This window comes from Gossypium arboreum, chromosome 8, assembly GCF_025698485.1.
Source record: "Gossypium arboreum isolate Shixiya-1 chromosome 8, ASM2569848v2, whole genome shotgun sequence".
Lineage (NCBI taxonomy): Eukaryota > Viridiplantae > Streptophyta > Magnoliopsida > Malvales > Malvaceae > Gossypium > Gossypium arboreum.
Window position 1 is genome coordinate 5,138,828 of NC_069077.1, and position 21,217 is coordinate 5,160,044.

At 31.5% G+C, this 21,217-nt stretch overlaps 3 protein-coding genes and 1 long non-coding RNA gene across 5 annotated transcripts; 2 read left to right on the plus strand and 2 right to left on the minus strand.

Annotated features, from left to right (window-relative positions):
• Positions 1–539: 539 nt before the first annotated feature.
• LOC108468046 (40S ribosomal protein S27-2) lies at positions 540–1,489 on the minus strand. Its single transcript, XM_017768897.2, has 4 exons — positions 1,340–1,489; positions 1,143–1,244; positions 1,007–1,035; positions 540–888 (listed from the first exon to the last, which is right to left on the minus strand). The coding sequence occupies exons 1-4, from the start codon at positions 1,340–1,342 to the stop codon at positions 762–764; spliced, it is 261 nt and encodes an 86-aa protein (XP_017624386.1). The 5' UTR covers positions 1,343–1,489; the 3' UTR covers positions 540–761.
• Positions 1,490–2,575: 1,086 nt separating this feature from the next.
• Positions 2,576–5,056, plus strand: LOC108469788 (pentatricopeptide repeat-containing protein At1g12300, mitochondrial-like). Its single transcript, XM_017770831.2, has one exon. The coding sequence runs from the start codon at positions 2,977–2,979 to the stop codon at positions 4,843–4,845; it is 1,869 nt and encodes a 622-aa protein (XP_017626320.1). The 5' UTR covers positions 2,576–2,976; the 3' UTR covers positions 4,846–5,056.
• A 1,841-nt stretch (positions 5,057–6,897) lies between these two features.
• LOC108469789 (sucrose nonfermenting 4-like protein) lies at positions 6,898–12,919 on the minus strand. Its single transcript, XM_017770833.2, has 13 exons — positions 11,974–12,919; positions 11,764–11,851; positions 11,148–11,327; positions 10,870–10,977; positions 10,713–10,772; positions 10,234–10,323; positions 9,346–9,480; positions 8,560–8,704; positions 8,294–8,467; positions 8,109–8,172; positions 7,927–7,996; positions 7,699–7,804; positions 6,898–7,581 (listed from the first exon to the last, which is right to left on the minus strand). Exons 1-13 carry the CDS (start codon positions 12,096–12,098, stop codon positions 7,487–7,489), a joined length of 1,440 nt encoding a protein of 479 aa, XP_017626322.1. The 5' UTR covers positions 12,099–12,919; the 3' UTR covers positions 6,898–7,486.
• Positions 12,920–17,681: 4,762 nt separating this feature from the next.
• On the plus strand, positions 17,682–19,229 carry LOC108469790 (uncharacterized). Of its 2 annotated transcripts, none has more exons than XR_001869198.2 (4): positions 17,682–17,927; positions 18,144–18,547; positions 18,630–18,990; positions 19,116–19,229. It is a non-coding gene; the product is annotated as an uncharacterized LOC108469790 (long non-coding RNA). The 2 variants fall into 2 exon arrangements; XR_008286897.1 differs by having other exon boundaries at positions 19,130–19,229.
• The last annotated feature ends 1,988 nt before the right edge of the window (positions 19,230–21,217 follow it).

Below are 21,217 nucleotides of genomic sequence, written 5' to 3' on the forward strand. Positions count from 1 at the left end.
ACATACTTGAACATAAAATATAATTATTGAATTATTAAAATATTAATTATATAAAAAATATAGAAGTAAAACCACTTTACTTTACATCGAATTAAGAGAACCCTCCATTTAAAAATTTATCTCTTTAATTTGTCAAGAATTTATTCTTTTATCTTAAAAGATTGAAAAATAATCCAATTGAATAATATTAGTAAACCACATTTTACATGTAAAAAACAACAATCAATAATTAAAATATATATACACAATAAGTTAACAAAAATCAACTGTTAAAATTTACCCTCAAAACCATCTTCTCAGTTTATGAAAAATACAAGCATATTCTAACAAGTTCAGTTAAGAAGACTATCATCTTAGTTCCCCTAAAGTATTAAGGATGAAATTCAAAATTATACCAAATTTCTATATTCCAAAATTTGGATGCTACTAAGCAACATATATTACACATATTACACAAAATACCATATGATTTGAGATAAAATATCTCCAACAAAAATGCATATATATATCTCCAACAATGGCAAATGAACCATCAGAAATTACTCCAAATACTCATAGCATAAAAAAAAATAAACTTTGTCCACTACAAAGACAATCCATAATTGATTAATACCATCATCAAGTACCAACTTACTACAAAAATAAACTTCAAACATGTCATAACTGAAACACATGAAAAAGATTACTCATATGATTCCCATATTTGATCCAAAGATTACTTTCTTTTGTTTTTGTGAATCATAAAATAGCAAAATATGAGATCAATCACCCTTCTTCCTGAAAGAGCATCCCTCGGTGAGTCTAGCTCTTCCTCCTGTTGGTTGACAAAGAACAGTCTGACAATTACCACATACCACCACTGTTTGAGAGTGGCTAAACACTGTTGTTCTGCCAAACACAAGAATTTGCAATGATGAAAATGAGTTTTTCATGCATGATTCAATGAGTATGAACCGTTTTTTCTTTTTAAGATTCAATGGTAAATTCAGATAATATGTTAACTTACATGTTGAAACAGCCTTGGCATTTGACATCCTTTTTTTTACCATATGAAACCAAAAAGAGTAAATAAACAGTGTGAATCCCCAAGAAATTTATATGAAAAGATCAAATATAGATCAAAAGGGGGTTTAATGAATTACCATGAAGAAAGAATTTGGAGACTGGACAAGACGTTTGAGTTTGTGCTTCTTCTTCTCAAGCTCTGCTGGAGGATTCAACAAATCGATATCGTTTTGGAGAACCTAATAATAATGCCAAGTTTAAATCAAACATTATTATTAAAAGAAAAACATAGCAAAACAAGAAAAGAACAAAAACAAAAAGATCTTGAACAGACCATTTTTGGTTGGCTGCTAAATGTTCCAAGAGCAACCTAAAAAAACCTCAAAGCTTGTGGGAGGCGGCAGAGCTGAAAAGGAAGAAAGACATGCCAACTTGAGGTTTTTATAGCTCAAGGAAGGAGAACAGTCATTACCCTAGGTCGAGTCAGAGACGTAACCAAACCCAGTAAAGCCCAAAATGAATTTGGATCTCTTTATGTTTCAGACTTCATTTAGAAAATTGGGTTTCGGCAATTCTGTAGATAGATGAGATTTGTTTTTGTTTTTCTTTTCCATTTTCTAGCCCAAGTAAATATAATTCCAGAAAGAAAGCAGGCCACTGTTTTCATTTTCTTCTTTCTATATATCAACTATATTAGTAGTGGTTTTTTTTTTTGTTTTTTTCAGTTATCTATGAAAATTTATAAAATGATTATTTAATTATTCAATTTTATCTTTTTTTTGTCACCAGTTAGCTGACAGTAGCAGCTTTTAACTCTCAACAATTATATATTGTGTCAATTTAGTCTTGATTCTAAAAAATTTGACCCTCAACATTTACATATTTTGTAATTTGGTCTTTTTTTCACTTTTATTTTTCTTTGCGACTTTCTTTCACCTAAAAAGGTAAAAAAATAAATTTATCAACTAAATTTGATTGAAAATATAAAAAAAAAAAATTGAAAAATCTAAGATAACAGTTTTCATTTTTTCTCGTTCTTTTAAAATAAACCTTCAATATCACAAAAAAAACTGCAAAAGAAAAAATATGTAAATGTTAAAGATTATACTTTTAGAATCAAGATGAAATTAACATAATTTGTAAATATTTAAAGATTAAAATTATTATTATGTCAATTGTAAAATATGAAACAGGAGTGAATTTTTAGTTAGATAAATTATTAAATTATGGGATGCATTTAAATAATTATAACATCATGCAACAGATCGGTACTCTTAATAAGAAAATGCAAAAAATGATATGGACGAGATGCTATTGTTTTCAATTATAAGACAAGAAGTATGCGATTGTATGAGATTTACTTTTTAAGTGATATTCAAAACTGCATCTTCCGTAATCTTTGGGGTAATAATATGAGAAATAGAAAATTTCACTTTCGTTAAAAAAAATTTCAAGTCTTATGTCAAGATGGAAGGAATCCGCGACGTTAAAGTTTTACTGTGTCGTGAATTCAAGTTTTCTCCATAAATTTTGGATTTTGTTCCTAATTGAAGCATGTTTGTAATGATATTTTAAATTTTAAATATAATTTGTTTTATTATAATTACGAGTGTTAATTTTTTTAATAACACTTAAATAAAAATATATTAAGAAAACCAGTTGTAATATATAAATGAAGTGAAAATCTTTTGTCGATTTTATAAGTTTTAGCTAAGACGAGCTTTGCTCTGCCTGCAAGAATCAAGTTTTAGGCCGAAGCGCTGAACATGGTGAACTCAGTTTGAATTCATCAGCCCAACTCAGAGGAAACTAACATTTTCTCATATTAAGAGAATCTTTCTAGTAGCTTCTCATTTCAAAAGTTTTCGGCCCAAAACATCACTTCTCCAATACTGAGGACATAAGCTTGCCATTCGTGGTTTCGTCTGAAGCTCGTAGCACTTGCTTTTCCATTTTGCTTCGATTCAAGATATGGGTAAGCTTTGTTCTTCCTTAATTTCCCGTTCAATTGTTAATGGTGGAAGGAATCCTTCTAATTTCCACTCTTCTTGTTCTTTTAAAACTGTTGCTACCCACATCAATGCTTTAAGTAAGAATTTCATGCCTGCGAGGGGAAAGCCAAAAAAGTATGATAGTTTGGATAATGTTGATGATGCTTTGTTTTTGTTTAATAAGATGATTCACAAGTACCCAATGCCTTCTGTTGTGGAATTCAACAAATTATTAGGAGCCATTGTTCGAATGAAACGTTATGCCGTTGCTGTGTCTATGTGTAAGCAGATGGAATTCTTCAGAGTTTCCCCTGATGTGTATACTTTGAGCATCTTGATCAATTGCTTTTGTCGATTAGGTCAAATTGATTGTGGGTTTTCTGTTTTGGGGAAAATGCTCAAGTTAGGTGTTGGACCCGATGTTGTAACTTTTTCCACTTTGATTAATGGACTTTGTAATCAAAGTAAGATTTCTCAGGCTGTCACTTTGTTTGATGAAATTATCGAAAAAGGGTATGAGCCTGATTTAATTATTTACACTACCATACTTAATGGATTGTGTAAGACCGGGAATACCGATCAAGCTATTTGGTTTCTAAGGATGATGGAAGAAAGAGGTTTTGAACCCAATGTTGTAGCATATAGCACAGTCATTGACTGTCTTTGTAAAAACGAGTTACTAAATGAGGCTCTCAATCTCTTCTCCGAAGTGAAGGTTAAGGGCATTAGACCAGATATCTTTACTTACAATTGCTTAATTCACGCTATGAGTAATTTGGGTGAGCATAAGAAGACAACAAGGCTTTTGAATGAGATGGTGGATAACAATATTTCACTTGATATCTACACATATAATATATTGATCGATGCACGTTGCAAGGAGGGGATGATTTCAGAAGCTGTAGAAATCGTTGACACAATGAGAAAGCATGGCATTGAGCCTAATGTTATCACGTACAATATATGCATCGATGCATGTTACAAAGAAGGGATGCTTTCTAAAGCTAAAGATATTGTTGACACAATGATAAAGCAAGGCATTGAGCCTGATGTTGTTACCTATAGTTCAATAATAGACGGCCTTTGCTTGCAAAAGCAAATGGATAAAGCTAAAAGAGTATTTCAGTTGATGATTGAGAAGGGTTGTGCACCTAACATACGTAGTTACAACATTATGATCAACGGATATTGCAAAGCTAAGAGGTTGGATGAAGCAATGGAACTCTTTGATGAAATAACTCAAAATGGACAAATCCCTGATATAGTGACATACAACACTCTTATGCAAGGTATGTGTCAATTAGGGAGAGTTTCTACTGCATGTAAACTTTTGAGGACGTTGCTTGCTTCTGGGCCAGTTCCAGATCTAGCAACATGTTCGATTTTGTTGGATGGTTTATGCAAAAGGGGTAAACTTGAAGAGGCATTGAAACTTTTTCGAGCAATGCAGAAGAGTAGATTGGAAGTTGATATCATCTCTTATAGTATCTTAATTGATGCCTTGTGCAAAGCTGGGAATATTGAAGCTGGAAAGGAGTTATTTCATGAACTGTTAGTCAATGGTTTAAAACCCAATGTTTATACATACTCTATATTGATTAACGGGTTCTGTAGAGAGGGATTGCCTGATGAAGCATACCAGTTGTTTAGGAGCATGAGAGACAATGATTGTTTACCTAATAGCTGCTGTTATAATGCAACGATCCGGGGATTTCTTCGAAACAGCTATACCTCGAAGGCAACTGAACTTCTTACAGAAATGGTGAGTAAGGGCTTTTCTGCAGATATATCAACTTCCACCTTATTTCTGGATCTTATCTTACGATCTAACGAGTCAATCTTGATCTGAAATGTTTCAGAGATAGTGTAAAGATTGACACTTGTGAATGTGAATAAATTTATTCATATTATACTGCCATGACTTCATTCTTCACTTTGTTTGATGGACTTTAGATATTAGAAGTTGAAGCATTTGTGAGTAATGAAAAATGCAAGGTAGGAAAGGTGAAGTAATTTGATTGTATATGCCATGAAATCAAAAGTTAAAAAGTTTTGGTGAACTAGAGCTTTCCCAAGACTGACTTCTTGCTTGATTTCATTATGGTAGCTATATCATCTCATTACATTTGTTGCATCTGCAAAAATTAAAATGAAGCACCACCATAATAATGGTTATTACTTATGTTTGTCCTCAGTGCAGAAGGTTTTAATCTCTGTTGTATTTTGATTCTTCATTTTCTTGTGTAATACATCTTCTTTAGACATGGATATGAGAGTGTAATTTTTCATAGATATACACATGTATGAACTTAAAAAAAGAAGGTTAAAAAGCTTATTTATGTGGGTTATATTCGAAATTGACTTAAATCTCATCCTTAATTGATTATTCGATATGATTCTAACAACACTATATGATCTTCAAAACCTAATCAAACTCAATGAACCCTTAACCATAAAATTTGGTCCTTGAACTCTTACAAACATATATATCTAGCAGTCATGTTGAGATCAACATCAACAGTACCAATATGAAACAAGCAGGGGATTCAATAATCTTAACATATAATTTGATTCAAAGAAAGAGTTATATACACTTATGAGAAGCCAGTCGAATATGCTCGAAAATCCATGATCTAAGCAATAATTAGCACATATGAACTAGCTTGCTCTTTTGTAACCAGACCAGCAGTGCATGCTTTAATGTTCAACCATTAATGAAATTCTTAACAATTATTTTTCATCCTAAACATTAAAATAATTTTTTTTTATTTTTTATTTCTCAGCAACCAAATGGCAAATTCTAAAAAAGACCAAGAGATCACAAAAGAAAAACAAAATTTCACGTAGAATAACCTAGTCTTTATTTATTTATTTATTTTTGTGAAGAGACAAATTAAAAATAATTCACAAGAAATAGAGTTAATCGAGAGAGTGCTTGTAATGGGCAAGTTGGTCAAGAAAAGGTAACAAGCGAGTCGACTCGACATGAAGCGAGTCACTAAACCTTCCACTGAGTTCGTCAAAAGCAGCATTAAAACATCAGAAGCAGTGCTTGATAGCCCCTGGATTTGAGTCACTAAACCTTCCACTTAGTTCATCCCTCCCCTCGGAGCTGAGTCCAGTGCGATGGCTAGAAGTAGGGCGCAAAGGAAGAAGACGAATGGTGGAAGCAGGAGTGGTGTGGAGAGGAATAAGATGATGAACAGTGGTAATAACGGTAAAAAAAGGGTCAAAACTGATGATGTGATGTTTATAAATTAATGATAATTATATTACACTCTGAATAAATTTGCTAAGTAACATATTTCAAATAGTATATATTTATTAAGTAATTTTAAACAAACATGATTAAATATGTCATTTCACATACTTTTAGTTGTGACCAATTTTTTATTTTGAATGTTTTAGCTCAACAATTTTATACATTGGACCCATCAGTTAAAAAGACCTAAAACTCTGTTTACCAAACAAAAATTAAAACCAAATAATTAAATGATAATTTTATAATGTTTTATAATTGGATAACTAAAAATAATTACTAATAATTGGGTGACTATAGTGTATTTTACCGTTTAATATATTGCTTATTTTTCTTTTATCAATAGGAAAGATGATTCTTAGCTTAGAAGACGAAATATTAAGAGTAGGCATTTAGGGATAAGATTAATTACGTATCTTCTAAATGATCTTAAGCTAGCAATTTGGATAAAATGCAAGACTGATGATTCAGCCAAACTTTAAAGGAATGAAATTTCACATGCTTATTTCACCTGATAATCGATATATCTGGACATTGTTCTACTTTTACTTTTTTCATCTTGTTACAAGGTTTTATATAATTGATATATATTTGATGAAATGGATAAGTTGACAATTTACTTAAATTTATTCAGGTTTAACGTTTTGCATCATTTTTAACTATTTTGTAATTGTATTTATCCAAAATTATCAAGAACAGAAATGGCCCTGAACCAACATAAACATGAAAATGCAACCATTACCTTAGATGTTGAATGTTTTCAGGGAAGACTGTATAGATGCAAAGGAGATCAGAAAGCTAAAAGCAACTCCCCACTTTTTAGCTACATCTCAACAACAACACAGGGTACCACCACCATTCAGTTCCTCCCCCCCCCCCCTTTCACTATTTTTTTTCTTTCCCTCACTTTGGGGTTTCAATCTTTTCTGTTAGCATAGACATGAAAGCTGCGGTTTTGGCAGCATGGTTGAGTTAAAATGAAAGGGAAAATTTTTGACTTCTCACAATTTACAAATTCACTTCTTGCTTTTTGAAACTTTCTATCCTAAAGAAGAAAGAAAAAAAAGGATTGGGCTCAGAGTGAAGAAGCCCTGCCAATCAAAAGACTGTAAAGAGTAACAGATAAGAAGACACCATAGGAAAGATGGATGGATGGATGAGGAAAACCAAAGTAGATGGCATTAATGGATATTCCACGATGTCCAATGTAGTGACCCTAGGGTTTTTTGAGCTAAACACCAAGCAAGAACCTAAAGACATCACTCAACGAAACTATTCCTTCTACACGCTTGGTGCCGGCTTCCACAATCACGAGTCTCCTAACCCCTGCCAGACCACACAGGCAACAAAGCAATAGAGTAAATCACATTGTCGAAATAACCATAAGAGAACTAGCTGCATTATATGAAAATATAAATATATAAATGATACTAAAAATGATACCTGGATTTGCCAGCCGCTCCATCACTTTGTGCAAAGTATCCGATCCTAGACACATCTGACATCTTTGTCCATTGAAAAAATTTGCATCTTGACCCAGTTGCAAGGCCTGCAAGAGTCGAGCATCACTATTTTTGTTTTAAGGGCATGGAAATTTTGGCTAGTAAGAAAAGCCTTTTTGCTACTTGCATTTAACATAATAGATGCAAATAAACGAAATTTCACAATTACCTGATGAACACTCATTTCATCAAGATGAATTTGTGCATAAGCTTTATCCTTAGCCAAAGCAGTTATATCACTGTCAAGCAAACAAACAGAAAAGAACTTTAGTTACGGAATAAAAATAATTAAATCTGGCATCCTACAACCTCTTCTGTCAATTTTCATTTGATGATAAGAAAAGGCATTACCTTCGTGAATATATGTCAAGCAACGAGTCATTCTCATCCACTATTGGTATCGAACTTACCTCAGCTGCAAAATAAGGTGTAAAATCATGAGATGATTAACAAGAAGAAAGGTGGGAAAGGCAAATAGACAATGGTGAAAGAACAGTACAGCTTATGCAAAGAGTGGCACAAAAGCTAAGTGTTACCTTGAATTAACAATGATAAGGCAGCACCAAGAGTGGCATTTGGTCGCAGCATTGCCAATGGCCGACCATTTGGTTCCCCAATGTTCGGTACCCAAGTTCCCAACGGAATTGAACAAATTGGTTGTTGAAGGATAGGCAAGGAGCTAGCAGAATGCTTAAAATGTCTGCAAATACCTGAAAATAAGGTTCTGGTTAGTGAGACCTCATGTGCCCTCATCAAACGAGAAAGAAATCAAGTATCTTCAACGACAGACGGAAAAGCTTACATTTTAGTATTTCAGACAAGGTGCCAAGATGTAGCAGCTGTTGAAATGAACCATCCCGTGATGTAGAATGCATGATAGGAACAGTAGCTACCTTACTTTTCAAAATCTTCAGAGCAACATCCTTCAAAGAATCATATGGCCCAGCCTACAAACAATGGTCATAAATGTTACAGAACTGATGCAAAGGTAGGCCAAACCTTATGAAAGGTAGCTTCAACTTCAGTGAAGTCCGACACTGATCAAATATTAGCAAAAGAAGTATATATTACCTAACTTAAACAAGCAAGTTTGACTGAAGGCATGATTGCATGGGCTATGAAAGTACTATGAAGATTGTTTATAAGCATGGGCCATGAAAGAAAGACTCTGAGAGCTTAAAAGGAAAGGTATTTATTCTATTCTAAATTTGGGAGAGGCATCAAGATTGAATAACCTCAGTATTGAGAGATTCCAAATAATCATCCTTCCAAAATCTAGAATAGCAATGAAGACTAAGAAATCATTCTCTATTTCATGATAGGTTCAAGAAAACTCTAGTAACAACTCATCATTAGATGAACTTTAACAACTCTAGTAAAAACTCTAGGTTCAAGATCATATGGTCAAAACAACTCATCCTTATAATCTCAATAGTTACAACTCATCATTCTAGTCAAAAACATTAGATGAACTTTAACAGTTTCGTTTAACACACAGAGCATGAAGTCAGTAGTGAGTCAAATCAGAGGCTGAGACATGACTGATGAAATAGAGATGCTAGATAATCCCAGAAATTGAAGCACTTACTTGAACAAGACATCTAGGATATGACCTAGCATTGCCATCAATCTGTCTGCCAAGATACACCTTTCCCTCCTTCCAAGCTGATATTGTGTGTGTCTCTAGTTCTTCCTCAGTCAAATTTGAACCATGATTTCCAAGCTGTCCTTCAAAGGATTAAATATGTTAAACATACTCAAGGAACATTGTTGCATATAAGGAAAAATTAACATACATTTCCACATCTCAACTTGTATCATGTATGAGAAAATTTAAGAACGCCTCATTAATACAACTATACAAATATGTTATGTTAACTATTGTTTTACAGTTTTGAGACATACAGTTAGCCACAGAGAACCAAAAGAGTTGTTTACTCACAGAACTTGTAATCATTATTAAATAGCTAAATATTTAAAAGTTAACCAATATTTTTAAAATGAAGAACAACTTCAAATTGTTTTTCAAACTATCATCTATCAGACAGATACATACAAGCTCTTAGCCATCACTCTTATAGGGTGTATTAAGTAAGCAGGCATACACTAACTGTATTATTTATGTTTAACCTCTTAGTACAAGTACCAGAAGGCTACCCATTGTTAGGCATACTCCAGTGTTCCTTTCCTAATCATCTCTTTCTCTTTCTCTCTCTTGACAACCATGAACCTCTAAGTCAGCATAAAAGAAGCATGGTTAGTTTCCAGGCCAAAAGTCCCATTAAAGTAACAGCCACAATTTATTCCATGAAAGTTCACTTCCCTAATTCACAAATTTTTGGGTCTCTAAAAGGGCCTCGGCTTTACTGAAGTTGCAACTTTTTATTCCAAACACAGATAAATATTTCCTTAAACATAAACTTATCACAGCTTAGATAGAATTTGAACAAAACCATAATTTTTCTTCCAAGCTCACCTCTCTTAAGATAAGAATGAAGTCCAATGCACTAAGAACTCCAACAAATTGGCCCTTGCAAGAATCCCAGAGAGGAGCCACAGGAATTCCCTGAAAGTTGTATAAATCAACAAAGATGATATTTGAACTCAAAATCAGCAAGGTGAAGATTAAAGCCTAGATAAATTGCACATGCTTGTAGCAAGGAAAAAGTCTAAACAAAAAGAAATTGATATATAAAAAAATAAAGAGGAAGAAGAAGAAGAAGAAGAAACTACAGACGGAAGAATTACTTCAAATAGGATGCATAAAGTTAAAACATAAAAAGAGGAGGCAGTAAAAGGGAAAAACAAAAAATAAAACAAATGCAATACAAGGTTATCTTCTCTCTAGATGACAGATGCCAAAAATCAGGAAATACATGAAGTGGGGCTTTTATGAGGAGTGATTGTGCATATCTTGCCTTTCTGCATGTTCCTGAGTTTAGAAATGAGATTCACCTGTTCATACAGAATATGGAATGCTTGCTTCACAGCTATATTAACATCCAAGGCAATAACCTGCAACAGCGGCCAGAGTCAGATAGAACCAGCCTCAAGGCACCAGAATAAGTTGACACATAAACAGCTCGCAGAGAATGGTAATCCATATTCAAACCTTGCCTGACTCCGCAAGCAACTCATATGCAGTGTGTCTAGACAAGAAAGCAGATACACGATTACGAGAGACCTCTAAATCAGCATCCGATACTGTTGTAACTGGTTCCTACAAGTCACCCCAAAAATGAACATAAGTGCTTATCCACTTAAACTCTAGCAAAGGCTTGATCCCTTTGCAAAGAGCACCTTAAAAAGGACTGCTAAAACACAAGTGAATAAAGGACTCAGGTAAAAATCATTGGAGAATAAGATTCAAGTGTTCAAAAAGAAGCATACCGAACTAACAAAAGCATCATCAACATCCATGTTGGATCTGCCCGGGGTCTCAGTACTAAAACTAGGAGCAACCAAATTTGGTTCCCTAGCTATAAAGATGGTGTTAACTATACCATAATTATCGTTTACAAAGGGCTGGTGCTCGTCGTGCCGCCATTCACCATCAACAAAGAACTTAAACTGCCAGTAAAAGGAAATAAAACCTTAATATAAGTGTCCAATTTAGGAATATGTTTGCATTTCAGAGTCAGGACTATACATACATCCACGTGATACCAGATATGGACATGCATTCTCTACTCTTGGATTCATTGCTCAAAATATTTCAAAGATAAATCATTACGGAATGGTTACATTTGATAACAAAATCTCAACGCATATTATAAAGAAGCACAAGAGCTATTTAAGCGACAAGCACAATCCTTCCATATAAAATAGGCTGGACAAAAGGACAAAAGAATATCATATAAGTGTTGGGAGAATGCCATCCATACTTATAGCACTTTGGCTACTGGTGACTTGGCATGCAGCTAAAATGGTAATCAAATTGTTCACTAACACTTCCCCATCAAAACACAAATAAAGTACAGATAATAATCATAAAAACACAAATAACCTGATGATATCCAGGACTTAAGCTACAAATAACTTGGAATACAGTAGGGCAACCCTCCATTGGAGACATAGGTATATGCTCTAACCACCTGTGCACAACATGAAACAATCAATTGCAATGCCCAACCTAAATTAATGGAAACCTTAAAATAAAATAAATCTAACAATTAAGTCTAGGAAGTGATGGAGAAAACAAAAATCAGCCTCTCACCTAGTAAAGGAGCCACTAAGAAACACCCTTCTTCCCCCATAAGGCCAAACGAACCGCATTGGAATCAAAAGTGGCCCTGAAACTCCACTATTGCCATGGCCGGTATCTGGACCAGAACCGAACATCTCCTCCACAATTTTTCAGAGATGATAAATACAAATACAACAATTTTCCCACTTGATTTTTTTCCCTCCTTTTCTCACCACAGAAGCACTAAATTCAAGCAATTGGAAGTACTTGCTAAGTTGCACCTGACCTTTCCGAGATTGATAACTTAAAATACATGAAATTTTCAAATAGGGATCCTCTACAACGAAAAGCAGAGGACCCCTTAACGGTTATACATTAAAAGCCACCAAATCAAAACCATACCCAGAAAAATAAGTTCACTTTTTTTTCTCTATTATGACATAAAACCCCCGAATTCTTAAAATGGGAACCCTCTAAAATTTAACCTAGTTTCAATAATCCTACATGTGGCACACCAAAACCCAATCTAAGCCACCTTAAATCAACAAATTCAATCCCGAAAGTCAATAAATCAAACAGCTACCAACAGACTCCAAAATCCTACCCGAAAAAAGAAAAGAAAAGAGGAACATAAAAAAACAAATTTGAGCCCTGATCTGACCTCAAAAGCAAGAACTTAACCCTGGCTCGAACCCAATAAACCCTAACAAACTGAAACCTTTGAGAAGATAAAAGAGTGGGACTTTTAGTAAGCAATTTCGGAAGGAAATTGAAGGGTTAAAAAGGAGAGCTTGAAATATGAGAAAAACCCTAACTTTGATAGAGAAAGTTTACAAAGAAGTTAGCATTGATTGGATCTTCTACAGGTTTTTGTGACCTATCAGTGAAGAATCTGATGATGAATAAAGAAAATGGGGAAAATGGAACAAATTTATATATATATCCATACATACGCATAGTAAATAATAAACAACTTAAAAAATATAATATTAGTAACAATTACGATTACAACTGCAGTAGAAAACTTTGATGCAGAAAATTTTTACTTTTTAGACTTAAAGCTTACCCATAGAAACTTCTATTTACTATTTTCCTTCTTTTAATTATTTGCTGATTATGTATTTAGCTATGGAAATATTCATTGAAAATTAAAATGCGTGGGTTATGTAAGGCTGTGAGTAATTTTAAATATTGTGTTAAAATAATAAATATTATTAAAATTTATAATAAAATTGTTAAAAATATTATAATTTTATTTTAAAAAATAAATTAAACTATTTAAGTTTTGAAAGAATAACAAAAGATAATTGGCCAACAAAATAACAAAAAGAGAAATAAAAGTCTTTTATTCATAACCAAAAAAAAGGATGATGCATAAATGTTTAAAAGTTTTCTTTTTCATTTTATTTAAAATTAAATAATTTAATAAATTTTCCTCAAACTTAATGTATGATTAATTAAAATTATGTTTGAAAATGCTTTCATCTCAATATTCTAAAAGAATATGATTCTTAAAAACATTTAGAAGAAATTTTGATTTATATGTTTGATGCGCTAAATACTTTATTAAAATGTAATAATGAAGTTAATTGAATCTTAACTTACTTGGCATTATCATTATTATTAGTGTAAGAACTCATGAGTTCGAGCACGATGAAATGTGTTTATTCTCTTATTTTAAAACGTAATAATGAATTCAAAAATAATAAAAAGAAGAAAACAAAAAACTCCATTTATTAATAAATGTGCAATTTAACTTGAACCTTTTATAATAATATTGATTTTTTTATTTGAAATAAAAATACATTTATTTCAAAATTATTATATAATCAATATTAAATATTTTTAAGAATTGACTGTTAAAATTATTTATAAATTTTGATCAAATGTGTAATATTATACATAATTTTGATTTTGTATGCAGAATTTTCATTTGATCTAATTTTCAAAAATCGCTAACATAATCATCAACATATAGTTATTTTATATTTGCATATCGCACACACAAATAATTATATTTATCTAATATATAAATAAATTAACGTATTTTTTTAAATGCGTGCAATTGAATCGAAAATAAAATTTCTATATATATATTTAAACTATAATTAAAATTATATATATATAATTACGTTAAATTAAAATTCCTATAACAATTTACACATTAAATTAAATTAAAATTTATGTAATTTTAAAATCTATCCCTAAAAAGACATTCCATAAAATAATGAATATAAATAAATAAGAAAAAAGTGAACTTTGTCTCCACTTTCTAATAATATATAAAAATCATATTACTGTAAAAACCATATTTAAAGAAAAGTATTTGTTAATTGAAAATTACATTTTCAGGAAAAGTCAATATGGCGTGGAATACCAAATGCCTCCCAACATTACCCAGATAAATCACTTTCCCGGATTTGAGGGAATGTAATCCTCAAAGAAAATTATATTCTTTAAAGAATTAATACTTTTTAATATTCGTCGAATTTGGGGTTTAGGATTTTAAGTTACACGTTATATTTTGTGTAAGTTATAGATTTAATATTTATATTTTAATTTTATTATTTTTAATTATTATATTTTTAGAATTTAAAATTTTAGTTCTAATCAAATAATAATTATTAAATTCATTAATTTACTTTTTATAAGTTTTAAATTTGATGTGTCAAATATATTATCGCATGTGTAATACTATATTTGTTTTGTTATTTTTACGTATTATTCACACAAAATTTTAATTAATAGATTTAATAATGGTTGTTTGCATTAAGACTAAAATTTTGAAATTAATATATATATATAGCTACTAAGAATGACCCAATTTAGAAACATGGTCTAAATCTACAACTTTTCAGATAATACAAGAGTAAAAACATAATTTAACCAAACATATTTAATTGCTACTATTGAGTCCAGATTAAAATTTCAAATTAAAGTAGAAATACTAAATGCACAATTTAGAAAAGGTACATGGATTAATAGCAAAATTTGACCTTTAATGTACTTTTAGTCCTTAAATTTATATTGTTTGTCAAAACACCCCAATATGATCAAAAAATACCCTTTATTAACTTTGTTGATATGACATGCACGTGAAAGTCCATATCTATGCTACCTTAGCAAATAAATATTTTTTATAATTTTTAATAATTTGTATATTTTAAATTTTTATATTTAAAAAATTATTTAATTGCTACCATGATATCTACGTGTATACCACATCAGCAAAGTTGAATTTTCTATCAATTTTTGATGATTTGACAAATAATATAAATTTAATGGCTAATAGATAATTTTTTTCTTTTTGTGAATTACAAAGAGTGCAAAGCTCTAATAACAACACAACTATTAAACCCAAATTACACTTAGGACAGTGAACACCTTAATTATCATACCAACACACCATTCTAAAATGATTTTTGTTAATAAATATAATAATATTATATGAGATTAAATTTTGTATAATATAAATTATTGACGGTATATATAATATCTTAATTATAAGTAAAAGGCATAAAAAAATGAAAAGAAATGTCAAATCGAAAAGTGGAGCCGAATAATAATAGGTGTGGGGCTACAATCAATGGGCAGCTCCTCCACCATGGGAAGAGAGATGACGCTGTAGAACTTCATAAAATTCCCAAGTCCAAAACTGTAGTTTTCCCCCTTCAATAATTATTTTTAATTAAACAGGTCTTAATCACAACTAATTATTTAGTTATGTAATCAAATCAAATCATGGCTTGCAATATTTCCTATTAATTATATATATATACTTTTCTTAATTCTAATTTGGCTTGATTAAAATCTAACCAATTGTACCTTTTTAAAAAAATTAAAAATCCAAAAATCATTAAAAACTAAAAATAACTTAAAATTAAAAGAAAACAATTTTTTCAAAATTTCTAAAAAATTTAAAATTTAGAAAACAAAAATTAACCTAAGTTGACCAATATTAATTGTGTATTAGAATTTACCAGTAGTTAACGCCATCAATATCGAAATATTGAGAAATTATTTTATTGACACTTCCTACTATATCATTCACTGTCCCTTTTTAATTATTTGATGACATTCCATATCATTAATATATAATTTTAGTAATTTTTTTTACCATATACTCTAAATCTCGAACCAATAACCTTAAACCCTAAATCTAAATCATAAATTATGAACCCTGAATTCAAAATTTAAAACTTTAAACCCCAAACTCTAAATCTCGAATCTAAACGTGAACTATTAGGGTTCGAGTTTATGGTTCAAGATTCTAGATTCAAGGTTCAAGGTTCAACATTTAAAGTTTCGAATTCAGGATTCAGAGTAAAATATTTACTAAAATTATGTATCAATAACATGAAAATTTATTAAAAATATTAAATAATTGAAAAATAATAGTGGATGATGTAATGAGAAGGGTCCATAAAATAATTTTGTTTTGAATTTATATATACAAGGGTCCATAAAATAATTTTGTTTTGAATTTATATATACAAGCATTCATCAACCCCTAATGCTGGGGTATTGATTTTTATTTATTTAATTATAAAATTAAAGTGTATTATATTAAATAATAAGAATTTTAATATTTAAAGTGAATGAATTTATAAAATTAAATTAAAATAACAAACAATACAAAAATATGTGCCGAAATGAGATAAGAGAAAATAAATAAAGATGGAATAAAATAAAAATTACACAAACATAATATACATATATGAAAATCTTAACACAAAAATTCATATAAATATTTTAAAAAATTCTTTAATTTCTCTCCTGCTCCCTTTTTTTTCTTACCCAACCAAAAGTAAATAAATAAAGATGGGTATATCTACAGTAGACTTGTTCGTAGGCCGAGTCATTCGACTCTACTCGAAGGTCCGCCTAAAAAGTGAAAGGGTTTAGACAAAAAATGTTGGCTGAAAAAATGGGCTTGGACAAAAAATAATATTCGTTTTAAAAACGGGTCAGGCCTTGTGTAATACATTTTTAGCCTGAGCCTTGTTGTTTTTTCCATATTTTGCTACAATTCCATTATTATCTTGCCATTGTTTTGTTGTTATTGTTTAGATATTATATAACACTTGTTTTATTGTTAATTTTGTTATTATTTTAGAGACATTTTATTGTTAAGTTGTATTTATTTTAATATTATTTAAGTATACATATTTTTAAAATTTATTATTAAATTGTTCAAAATATTTATTTTAATATTTTTAGTATTTTGATGTATTATGTATATATATTTAAAAAGTATGTAAAAAATAATATAATAAAAAATTTTAATATGAGTTGGCCAAATTGGGCCCAAATTTTAGCATTTTTGAGTTGAGTCTGGGCCTAACAAACAAACCTAAATTTTGTTTAGACTTAATACGACCCATGATCACCTCTAATCAACAGTGTATATTCCCTTTTTGTAGTGTTTTATAGGTTTCAATTTTCTATATATTTTATTTTTTTATAAGATGTATACTTTTAACCATAACCCTAATCCTAACTTAGATAAAATAAATAATTTTTAATTTCTAATATTTTTAGAAAATTTAAATATATAAATATTTTTATATAATATTTTTTAATAAATCGACTGGATTTTTATTAAATTCATAAAATCTAAAGAAATAAAACTTTCTGCATAATTGGACTCGAGTCCAACAAAGCAGGCCTAATAAAAAAATGATAAAGAAATAGGCCTTGTTGCACAACAAATTCGCCCATAAAGTTTTAAAATAAATGAAATAAAACAAAACAGAAAAAGAAAACCTACTCCTATCATTTCCAGTTGACAGCAACAACTAGACTCCATAAAGCAGCGTCTTTTCACATCACCGTCACCGCTATTGATGATAGCATATCTCAACAAAATCTTTTAGCCTTCTGCTACCTTTTCCAAAAGAGCCTTTTCCCTTTTTTCAATCTGGAAATCTTGGCCTTTTCTTCTCCATTGCACGACGGACATAGCTTGGAATACCATCCAACAGGTAATGGCCTCCTCCTTTTTTTAATGCCTCTTTTGCAATAATATGTGCTCTCTGACTTTGAAATAAAATGAAACCTAATCTCTTGAAAATGAATCTTTGTGCTTTGGATATCCTTGATAAGTGCCCCGATAATCAATCTGTCACAGTCTGTATTTTGGCATTTCTTTATTACAGTTCTTGAATCACCCACTATTTCCAAAACATTAAATCCCACAGAAATCCCTAATCATGTGGCTTGTAACTCTGCATGTGCCTCCGCCACAAATGGAGATGCAACATCGGAGTGGATAACCGACTTAGACGCCAAGATTTCGCCCCTCACATCTTGTACTACCAGTCCCGAAGCAAATCTGAAGGCTTGTTGATCAAAAACTGCATCAAAGTAAATAGCCACCCTCGTTCTCCTATCACCGTGTTTAGGACCTCTGTCTTCTTTTAAGATGAGTGTCTTCTCATTTATTCCTTTCAACTCGGAAATGTAATTGGAGATTTGTTTCGAGATGTCTCTACTCGCCGTATTTTTGCTTTTATATATTAACCTATTTCTATTTGCCTAGATTAACCAAAGCCTGCAGCAAAAGAGGCAACACTATTCACTAGCCCCTTGATTAAAAACCCAGGTAAGCCACTCCCATATACGTTAAACGCCATTACCAAGTGTCCAGGAAAAATTTAAGTACCTCCATACTTCCACCGTTGCAGGACACTGCCGAATACACGGTTACTATCTTCCTCGTATTAACGGCACCTGGGATACCGAGCTTCAACAACCATTCTTTTATGCTTAAGATTAGTAAAAGTAAGAATATAATTCCATGAGATTTTTCAAACTGTAATTTTAACTTTCGAAGGGATGTATAAATTCCATTGTTTTCTGTAAAAAACTTTAGTTTCAACATGTATAATGTTATTACTAGGATCCAAAGTAGCCTCTTGTAATAGTTTATAGGCACTTTTAACTGAGAAATTGCCGGGCGATTCTCCTCTCCATACTTGAAGATCATCGTGTACTATCCTCGCCAAAGGGATCTGCATAATTTTCCGAGCAATATTCGCAGTAAAGGTATTAACAAGTAAACATGTTTTCCAAGTTCTATTTGCTCCCTCAATCAAGTCCGACATTAACTGGATATTCTCGTTGCTGTTTTGATTCTATAACTTGTCTGCTTCATCACCCTAAATCCAAAGATCATTCCAAACAGAAATTCGATCCCCTGTACCAACCCTCCTGCATAAACCTTTCTCTAAAAGTCTTTTTGCTGGCCAGACGCTCTTCCAGGTAAGCGAAGGTAGGTTTCCTAATTGAGCATTTAAAAAATTTGAATTCGGATAATATTTAGCTTTCAAAACTCAGACTAACAAAAAATTTGGAAAGTTAATAAGACACCAACATTGTTTAGCTAATAATGCAATATTGAATTTGTCGAGATTTCATAAACCAAGACCCCCATATTCTTTTAAAGAGCAAATGTCCTTCCAGGCACACCAATGAATTCCCTTTCTACCTCGACTTTTCTGCCACTAGAATTTTGTAATTATTCCCTCCAATTCAGCACATAAAGACTTAGGAAGTAAGAAACAAGTCATAGAATAGGTTAGAATGGATTGGAGAACAGCCTTTATGAATACCTCATTCCCTCCTTGAGAAAGGTGTTTTATACTCCAGTTATCAAGTCGTTTCTTTAATATATCTTTTAGAAATTGAAAAAATGATTTCTTTCTTATTCCCACTATATTGGGTAATCCAAGATGGATCATTTGAGCTATGTACCTCAAGCACACTGATTGTTGTTCTTCTTTCCCCCTCCTGCGTATTTGTGCTAGACTAAGTAGAGTTGATACTTTAACCAGAACAGATCACATATTCATGTAGAATCTGCTTCAATGAATGAACCCCTCTTTTAGTAGCGTCCTTAAATAGAATACAAATAGAATACAATCGTCCGCAAATAGAAGATGTGAAACATACGGATGACTTTTACTTGCCTTAACTCCTCTAATTTTTCTTCCTGTCATTGCTAGCCTCATAAAACTAGAGAGACCTTATCCACAAAATAAAAATAAAACGGGCTCAAAGGATCACCCTGTCTTAGTCATCTAAAACGGATAAAAGTTTCTCCAATATGACCATTGAAGACCATTGAATATGAAACTGTAGTTACGCAGTTCATTAGGGAGTCAACCCATTCTGAATCAAATCCCATTTTCTTCATTATTTCTTCCATAAAGTTTTATTTAACCCTGTCGTACACTTTACTCATATCCAATTTCACCACCATGAGTCTTTTTTTCTCTACCTTCTTGTGCTTAAGGTGTGCAGAATTTCATAGGCTAGTAAAACATTATCAAAAATCAATCTCTCAGGCATAAAAAGTACTTTGTGCTAAATCAATACATTTATCAATCACAAGCCGGAGATGATTAGCAATGGTTTTAGCCATCAATTTGTAGAGCGCATTACATAAACTAATTGGTCTAAATTGAGTAATATTTGAAGGATCTGAAATTTTTCGAATTAGGACAATATTTGTTTTATTGATCGAACTAATATCCATACCTCTATTCAGTAGATTAAAGCACAATGATGTAATATCTTCTCCGATAATTGCCCAACACTTCTAATAGAATAACACCGGGAATCCATCCTCTCCTGGTGCTTTTATAGGACCCAATTTTGCTAATGTCTCTCGGATATCCTTCTTAATGTAACTCGCCTTTAGCTTAGAATTGTCTTCATCTGAAATGCAACGATCAATTCCTGACAAAATATGATCATAATTTCCCCTTGTCCTAGCAGAAAACAACTGAAAATACGATCTGGCAATTACTTTTGTTTCTCAAATTTCAACCGTTTCCCTGCCATCATCAAATTACATTTTACGAATAAAATCCCTCTTTTGTCTCTATGTCACCTGTTTATGAAAAAATGTAGTATTTATATCCCCGAATTTTAGCCAATTAACTCGCGCCCTCTGTTCCCAATAATGCTCATCCTTTTCGATCTCAAAATTAAGTTGAATCTTTGTGTCAATGAGTTCTGCCAAATTTTCATCATTCCTTTCAGCTTCCAGCAAGTTTACCAATTTAAAATATAACACCTCCTTCTTCTCTTTCATGTTGTATGGAATTTGATTAGCCCATCTCTCCAAACCTCTCTTAACACTTTTTAACTCAGTAGATCTCCTGTGAAATTTTTCCAAATATTTTGAACCTCTTCAATAAATGATTCCTCCAAAACCCACTAAGCTTCAAATTTGAAACTCCTATTAATTTTCCAATTGTCTTCACGT